Raw genomic sequence first — 9,146 nt, forward strand, 5'->3', positions numbered from 1 at the left:
TTTTTTTTTTTTTTTTTTTTTTTTTTTTTCCAGATTGCATGCATTTGTGCTAAAGCAGACAATGAAAGCAGCATTTAGCTGCCCTAGTCCAGACTTCCAACAGTTGTGTTACAAAAACTGGATCTTAGACATAAGGTGAAAGAATGAGGCAGTACTTGTATTAATAAAACTACATATTTACAGACGCAAAGATACAATACAGCGAGACTGTAAAAGCAGTTATTTTGGATCCCAGGCTAAAGAGCCAGAGGATTGTCAAAGCAATAGCAATGTTCCTAAAGTATCAATATTACCAGATTTCTTTTAAAACCAAAATTTTCTTTCCCTTCCACTACTTTTAGATGGTATCTAGAGTTATCGCATGACATTGCTTTGTATCTAGAAAGGTGAAGTTCAGATAGACAAAGTGGTTGTCTACTTAAATAACTATCATTCTGCCATTTCTGGACAACAGCATTACATGGAAGGCACCTGTCTGCCATTATAAACATGAAATACTCTGGAAAGTCTTGCATTCCCTACTTACTACTACTGCAGATGAGGTACTTGCAGCTTGACTTCAACTACACATAGCTTGATAGCTTGTTAACTTTGTATCTCTATGTCCTGTTAAAAGCAGTGACCCTTCGCTGAAGGGTCTAAGTTTCCTAGAACCTGTTATTACTGTCTAGGTCAATTTAAATTTCAATCCTCTTTCTCTCCACCAAGTTCCTGAGCTTGGCAGTAGCTTATACAGGTGGACTAAATCTCCATGGTCTCATTACTCAGATCAGTGCTATCATTTAATAAAAACTAAGTAAATTTTAAAGCTGAAATACAATTTACATTCTAGAAATTTGGCACCTAAACCATTAACCCACTTCTGCTGTTAAGTGCTCCTACAATTATTTTGCGTTTAGGACACTGAAGAAGTTTTACCATTGTGTGGCTTTAGCTTTCAAGTCAGAGAGTATATTGTGGAAGCAGCTCCATTCTTTTAAAGGACAGGGGCCTTCAAACTAGAAGATGGGGTCTGCTAGCAGTGAAGCACAACTTGGAGACGACAACCATCAAATCTCAGATGGTCTGGAGCTACTCAGCAGTCAGTTTGCACAAAGATGTGTGTTTGTTTGGGTTTTTTTTTTGGTTGGGTGGCTTTTGGATGTGTTGGTGGTTTTGGTTTTTTTTTTTTTTTCGGGGGGAGTGCGAGGGGGTTTTTTTGTTGGTGATTTTTTGTGTTGTTTTAGTTTGCATTTTCTGATTTATTTTGGTTTGTTTTTAACATAACAATTCAGAACTATGATATAGATTTTGCCACAGCTGGTGACCAATTTGCACCCAACATCTGAGAGTGCTCACAAAGCTATCAACTGCTACCTTGTCAGTAGCAAGGTACAGACCCTTCACTAAATGGCAGTACTCATTTTCACTAGAGTCTATCCCTATGGTAGCATTAAGTGTCCAGCTGTGACTAATGTTCTTTAGAAAACACACACAAGAGTCCACACAGTAACAGGGATTATTCTGCAGACTAGGAGTGACTAGTGAATTTTTACTTTTTGAAAAGTACTGAAAGGCAAGTCAACAGGCTGGCTAATTACTTTCTATCCAAGAACTCCATTTTATGGTCTTATTTACATATTTTTCTGTAGCTTTTTAAGGTAGACTTTGTTTTGTACCACAGTAGTTATATAAGGAAATGTAGTGACAGGAGACAGTGATACTCAGAAGCCTTTAACTATAGCAGTCTCCAAGCAACATGTGCTTTTACTGCAATGGTAGTAGATTTAGTAGACTTACAGGACAGCAGAACTTGGCTTCTCAAGCTTAAATTTGGTACAGTGGCCGATCTCAAGTGACCTATAGTGGGAAGCAGCCAAGGCTATATGCACTTGATATTGGGAAAGAGACAGCCACCACCCTAAAATGACAGGAAGCCATCACATAGCATATGAAGAGATAGTTGTATCTTCAAATGTTTGATTCTCTGAAGCAGTGCTCAAGTTGACCAGTGCTATTTTTTCTGTATCAACTTGAGTTGGCATAGAACATTCAAGCCTTGAGTGTTAGGAATGCATGAAGCATAGTACTGCAGTTTTATTTGCTAGAGCATGTACTACGCTTGCTACTTCTTAAGATTTCTTGTTATATGAACACTGTTAATGCATACAGCTGCTGGTTTGGATGCCAAACTCAGGGGTTTTATTTCACGAAGTCTGAAGAAAGTAGTTTCACTACATAATGTAATGATAGCCTCTATTTCTGAGAAGGATACAGTTTTTGTGTAGTTACACTGAATTGAGAATCTGTCATAGAGTCCTCATGACATGTATGTAGTTACTGAGCCATCCTAACTACTGTTACCATTTTGGTCTAATTTATATTGAGATACAAATTAATACATACCATCAAAGCTGCCTTTCTCTGTGGCAAACTGTAACAGCTGATTGTATGTTTCAATGGAAGGTCGGTAAACAAAAACTCCTGAATTAAAACAGTCAGGCCAACCTGGATCTGGTGCTGCAGACAGCTCCTCTCTCTCAAAAAGCTCATCAATATTTGACAAAACCTAATTGTAAAGGGGTAAAAAAGAAAAAAGTGTTTTTAGGTTGGGAATTGTGGTATCATGTTTTCATGGATTATGACATCAACTTTAAGACATGAAAGAAAGTTCTCATATCAATGCTCTTGTCCTATAGAAGACAATACTTTATGAAAATAGTCCCCACAGACTTCATTACAATTAATTTAGATTAAAAGGCACACACATTCTTAAAGTTACTAGTCCCACTAGTAAAAGGTTTCTATTACCCCTACTCTTAAAAACAAACAACAAACCAACATAAACAATGTCATACAAGGTCATTAAGAGGTACCAGGACATAAATCTACTTACCATTGTGTCTGCGTCCATGAAAACACACTTCGTAAACTGTGTCAATTCCCAGCAGTGAAGTTTTGTTAGTGTGACACCTAACTCGGGTCTTTTCATTAATGCCAAGTGTGCTGAATCCCCACTGTCCAAGACGTTTACCAATATGACTTCATCAAAGACCTTTTCCAGCACTCTCCTGGGGAAGAGTCGAGATTTAATTCTATTGTTACTCCAGCACGAGACCACATGAAAGATTCCATAAAGAGAAGTGGTATAACAGGGAACATGGCAGTATTTCTTATTTCATCAGTTAATGTTGACTGCATATGTTGGAATGCAAAAGTTCCCCTGTCTGCCTCAAAGTTTCTAGTTTGTAATGGGCATATTTTGGGGAAGAAAGAAGTTTGGGTTTTTTTTTCTTCCACAAACAGGGCATTGCTACCAAGTCCAGTAAGTCATGGCTATGTAGTGCAAACTTTCCACAAAGCTTTTTTTCATCCAGACTGATTTTTGGCAACTTAACAGTCTATTTTGAGCAGGCAATTAAGAAATGGGAAGCTGTTGGAGTAGCTTGAGCAGGACAGTAGCTGAATCCTAAACAACTGAAACTGAAGTTTCTGCAACAGTTACAACAACACTCTTCTAGATTTTGGACATCTGGGACATCTGACTAGACCCAGTTGCTAAAACTTAGTTTATCCCATAAATTTTTTTCAAAACTCACTTAGTCGTGGGTTTGTGGGTACAGAAATGTTTTGAACCAGTATCATGTTCACTAAACAGTCACAAACTTTCAGGCACTGTAGTGAATTTTTGTGGCAGATATCCAACTTCTGCTTTGCCATCAATAAAGCATTACCATTAGTTCAAGAGAGATTAAGGCACTCTTGCTGCTTAAAATAGGAAGCATATGTAAAGTCTTGGTATTCTACAGTGTATCTCAAATGCTCAGCAATTACCAGTGCAGTTTGAGCCACAGAGCTTGTAAATGAGTTTTGGAACTCTGCCTTGCAAGGCTGACTTTATGCTGACAGTTTGGTGTGGACAGTTGCTTCTGAACTTAAGGCATACCTTGTTAGTGGAGACAGGGAGAGAAATGCAAGTTCTAGTTACACCATTCTGTAGGAAGGTATCAGTCTAAGGGCGTAGTACTAGCTGACTTGCACTAGCACATAAGCACATTTAGGATTGATTCATCTTAAAAGAGCACTCACCTAATAGGCTGGCATGGATGTTCCTATATGTAACATCTTAATATTGATATGGCCATTTAGCTGCCAGGAGACGGCAGGGAGAGTTAGACCTTTTTTTTTTTTTTTTTTGAGCCATCTCTCCACTGTCCTTAAATATTGAGAAATCTTTTTAGAAGAACTTTCCCACTTAGAGAATCTTGACCTATCATCTGTAGTTTTACAAACAGTATTAATTAACTGTTTTGGGTTTCTTTTCTTTCCTTGCACATGTGAAAAGAGAACCCAGTCCCCTCCATATTGAGATTATTCCAGAGAGGCTGTAGGAAGCAGTTGCCTGTTAATTTAATTTGTTGTACTGTGGTGACCTTGTTAGATGCCTCTTTGAGCTACTGATTTGATGTACTTATTGATAATTTAGTTCTGCTTGTTTTCTTCTCTCGTGATAAAATCTGAAGTATCTGCTAGATTTCAAGACAGCTTGTGTTATATTATCTTAATAAGGAATATTTCTGCAAAACAAATGCCAAACCCCTACTCCCCACTCCACAGCAGACAGACAACGCTAATGAATGCACAGGCAATATTGTTTTGTTGGACAATTCTAAGTAGGACTATGAAAGAGCAAAGATCCAGCTGAAATATCAGTATCAAGTCACAGTTTAGTAACTACCGACTATTTGTTTAACTCATCATAGGGAAGAAAAACAAAACCCCACCAGAACATAATAATAAACAGTTTCATGTTTGAAGAACGTAGAGAATTCCAGATAATGTAGATAAGTTGAATTCCACTAAACTTAGCTGTTAAGCTTCCAGAGTTTTGAAAGGTTACTAATAAGGAATTTAACTTTCATTTCTCAACCTGCACATCAGCAGGAACTGTAGCAGTTTGAAGTATATAAGTGACCTTACCTCATAAGATCTGAGACCTGAGGAGTTATGAGCGCAGTCAGCTTCCTTGTTGTTCTGTACTGTTGCAAGGATGAACCAAGTACCAGTGCTCCTTTCACATAGGAGTCATTTGTGGCTAGAGTCACAAAAGACTGGTCTGGAAGAAAAGAACTTGATCAAGTTAGTGTGATTCACTACTTTATTCTGAGACAGGCATACTAGAAACCTAGTACTGTTAGGTTATCATGCTGTGATAACTAAGATGTGCCTTTTAACTCTGTATGTAGGGCCTACCTACATGGCTGAACAAAGTAGATTATATTTGCACAGCTATACTTGCTATTAGTAGCTTGACATGTGGCGAAATGCAGTAGAACAGCCCACAAAATCGAGACCATTGCAAGAGAAAACCAGTTCAAATTTGCCCCCAAGTTAAATGAGTCACGCCAAATGTAGAGACAATCCAAAAAGTCTAAAGATCTTTACTTTGGCCATTAATATGCTATTTTAACCTAAAAGCATTTGGATTCTGTGGGCTTGCATTTGGCCTGAAGTTAGAAGGGTGTTGTAGAGTTACTGTGAGTTCAGCTCTCAACCCTGACGCTAGGGCACTGTAAAACTTGCATTTCATTTTCAAATGAAAGTAAGCAATTAATTAGATCTTGGACAACAGTTTTAAGTTTTGCTAGCTCAGGATTTTGCAGATGAGTAGTTCTGCAACCCACAGTTGCAGCTCTATCACCAAGAATGCAAGATTTAAATGGGAAGTAACTAGTAATACAAAAAGCAATTTAAAATTTGCAACAACAGTTTTTACTCTTCAAGCAAAAAAGAGGTAAGTTTGGATTGTTAATATAAAGTATAATCTGCTCAAAATGTACCACAGAAATAGATTAAGATGTGTTGTTTTGCCATATAGTGCTTATTGAGGCCATGTAATACGAGCTTTGCATTCTTTCAATTGTCATGTTGTTTTAAACTGCCAGGGTGGGACTGACAAAAGCAAAAAAGTAACTTACAAAAGTTCTTCAGTTCATTGTTAACTAATGTCATGTAGACTTCCTTTCGAAGCTACAGCTCTTTATAAAGTATGCTCTTTTCTACCAATCCATTTTCAACACTATCGACAAAATAGTTTCTTCTTAAGAATTTCAAGGGTAGATTTTCAGATTCAAGTTTATTTTAGCAACTGTGATTTCTTTACAGAATTTAACTAGGTTAGATCAGAGTGAGGGTTCTGGACACTTCAAGGCTTACTTTCAAGCCTAGTTAATACTGACTTCTCTGGGAGAGATTGTTTGGCACAACTCCTAAGTTCATAAGGGAGTCATCATTAATATCTTTTTAATTTAATAGCACCTTAAACAGTTGACGACAGAAAGTCACGTACAATAATTGTCTATAAGCTCTGCAAACCTGGTTTGCAAGATCTATAGACCAGCTACAGAACCTTCTATTTTGCTTAGCAGCAAAACCAACTAGTCCCAAGGGATTTAGATTATAGTGGTCAATCACAAAGATCAAAAAAGCTTCTATAATGCCAGGAATAAAGATATTTTGTTTCAATTCCCTTTTAGCTGCCTATTTGTACCAGTTCATATTCAGCAAGTCTGCTGAACAACTTTATATTTCTTTGAAATGGCAAGTGTGTAACATTTTAAGTGGTGTGAACATCCTCCACAGGTTTTTCACTAGTTAATTTGAATGTTACTACTCAATACATAGAAGTCAGCCACTCTATGCTCTCAGACAGCTCACTAAAAATCCCGTGTAGACAAAGTGGGATTGTGCCCAACATTCATCTGAGTGTTGCCTTTTTTTTTTTTTTTTTTTTTCAGCAGTGTAAGACTAATTCTTAAAGTGACCTTGCCATTGAAAGAATAGTCTTTTTTTCATTGACCTGTTAGCAGGTATACTTCTACCATGTCTTCTCATTTTATTGAAACTGAATATTTACACACAGAGGTCTATCTTAGAGAAATAAAGTCCATTTAATGATGGAGTAAAGGCTAAGAACCCCCGTTACATCCAGCTCCAGTAGGAGACTGTACAACTGCTTGACATGTGAATATTGCCAACTTGTAGACCATCCAAGTCAGCACAGCTTTCCAAAGTTTTGCATTAACTGTGTTGTATTTCAGATCTTCTCTACATTCATAAGTACATGAGTCCATGCTACAATTCAGGCAAGACCAGTTCCTGATAATTATGGAAGTTACATCTGCAAGAGACTAGCCCATTCTACATAAACTACAGGTATTTCAGCTGTTCGCGTCTCTCTTCTCAATTCTCTGTAAACATTTCCTCCACAGGATCTCATGTTTACACAGCAGCCACTGTTGCACCTGATACCTGATGACCTCTTAGTAACAACATGTCTGCAAAAACAGAGAATGAGATACAGTTGCAAAGCTTCATAACTGAGTGAGCCAGACAAAACCACGATACTTCAGAGACACCTTCAGCTGCCCGGTTCAGAGGCTAGCATCTCCCTTTGTAAGTTGTGCCAGCCCTTACACAGCCAAGAGCATCCTGGAAGTCTGAGCTAGGAACAATCTTTCATTTGACGGCGTGCAGGAAGTGACTGGAGTGCTTACCCCAGATCTTTTCAAAATTTCCCCGGAAGCTTTTTTGTAAGCATAGCCAGAGTTTACAGGTGCTTGCCTTTTCCCCTGTTCTTTGAATTAGGTACTCGTACATCTGAATTTTTTTTGATTACGGGATTCCTAGAGAGACAAGAGCATCCAGCAAGACAAGCACCGGAACACAGACTTCCTGCAGGCTTCTAGATCTGAAAATGAAACCTACTCCGCTGACAGCCTCAGGTACGGTAAGAATCGGGGGGGGAAAAAACGGAAGAAAGAAGCCAGACGGACTTAAAGAGGCGGTAAGAAACTACTCATTTTAAAGTATCAAAATCACCGAAGTCACAGGCTCTCTGTGGCGTTTCAGGAGAGAGCTGGGTTTTCCCTGTGAGTCGCTGCGGCCTTACAGTGGCCCCTCTCGCCCGTCCTGCTCCCCGCCACGCCGGCTACATCCCTCCCGTCCGGGGCCGGAGCCCGGGGCCGGGCAGTAAGGCAGGCGCGGCGCGAGCCTGCACCGCGCCCGTCCCTCAGTCCCCACGGCGGTGCCCGGCGGGGCGGCTCCAACCCCCCCGCCAGCAGCCGCTGTCCCCACCGGCCGTAGCCCACCCCCGGAGCCCGCTCGCAGCCGGGCCGGCCGCCTAAAAATAGGCGCGGCCGCCCCGATCCCTCTCCCGCTCCGCTCCCGCGGCCCTCACGAGCGGCGGCGCGTGCCAGGCGCGCACTGACCTGCCATGGTGCCCGTGCGCGGGTCGGCTGCGGGAGAGGCGGCGGCCGCGCTCGGGGCCGCGCTGAGGCCGCCCCTTATATTATAGGGGCGGGGCCACGAGCGGCGCGTCCGTGGCCGCGGGCGGAGGCCCCGCCGCGAGGAATCCCCTCGGCGCCGCGGGCGGGGCCCCCGCCATGACCTTCTGCGGCGGCGGCACGTCACCCCCCTCCTCCGGCCGGGCCGGCACCGCGACCGTGCCCGTGCCGGGAGTCCTCAACCCCCCGCCCACCCCGGGTGCCTCTCGGGTAAAGCGGAGCTTGAAAATACTCCACTGCTCGAATAGAGGGTAGGACTGTGTCAGGGAGCTGTGGCTCAGGCTGGCAGCGGCAGTGGCAAGGAGACCGTCTCTCCTGTGGCCGCTAAGCCCTGCGGGAAAAAGACTAACAGCAGGCCTGGTCCAAAGGCACCTACAGCTGCGAGAAGTGGTTTACAGTGTCCGCACGTGTCAGACACCCCCAGTCCTCCAGCCGCATTAGGGCCTGTGGCTGCTGCTGGCAGCCTGTGCCAGTGCTTGGTCAGTGCCTGTGCCAGTCACCCTCACAGTGACTGTTTCCTGATGTTTGGAGGGAACCTCCTGTGTGTCAGTTGGTGCCCGTGGCCTCTGGCCCTGTCCCCTGGGCACTGCTAGGAAGAGTCTGGCTGTCCTCTTGGCATCCTCCCTGAAGCTGTTTGTACAGGTGGATGAGATCCCCTGAGCTGCTGCTTCTCCAGGTGGAGTGGTCCCAGCTCTCTCAGCCTTTCCTCGTAGGAGAGGTGCTTTCTTGTCCCTCTGTTATTCTTGTGGCCCTTTGTTGTCCTCCAGTATGTTCCTGTCTTCTGTTCTGGGGAGCCCAGAACTCAGGACAGTCCTGCAGGTA

At 42.3% G+C, this 9,146-nt stretch overlaps 1 protein-coding gene across 5 annotated transcripts in view; it reads right to left on the bottom strand.

Moving 5' to 3' along the window:
• GYG1 (glycogenin 1) overlaps positions 1-8,718 on the bottom strand; it is an 18,636-nt gene extending 9,918 nt beyond the window's left edge. For 3 of the 5 annotated variants that reach the window (XM_027891885.1, XM_027891886.1, XM_027891887.1), the window contains exons 1-4: positions 8,250-8,349; positions 4,960-5,095; positions 2,876-3,050; positions 2,386-2,548 (exon numbers count right to left, since the gene is read on the bottom strand). In XM_027891885.1, coding sequence (XP_027747686.1) covers positions 2,386-2,548; positions 2,876-3,050; positions 4,960-5,095; positions 8,250-8,256 — 481 coding nt within the window. In that variant the 5' untranslated portion in view covers positions 8,257-8,349. Of the gene's footprint in view, positions 1-2,385; positions 2,549-2,875; positions 3,051-4,959; positions 5,096-7,860; positions 7,947-8,249; positions 8,350-8,700 lie in introns of those variants that run through there. The other 2 variants (XM_027891888.1, XM_027891889.1) reach the window with 2 other exon arrangements.
• Positions 8,719-9,146: the final 428 nt, after the last annotated feature.

This window comes from Empidonax traillii, unplaced genomic scaffold, assembly GCF_003031625.1.
Source record: "Empidonax traillii isolate 1590-97213 ecotype Southwest subspecies unplaced genomic scaffold, ASM303162v1 scaffold334:size599637, whole genome shotgun sequence".
Classification (NCBI taxonomy): Eukaryota; Metazoa; Chordata; class Aves; order Passeriformes; family Tyrannidae; genus Empidonax; species Empidonax traillii.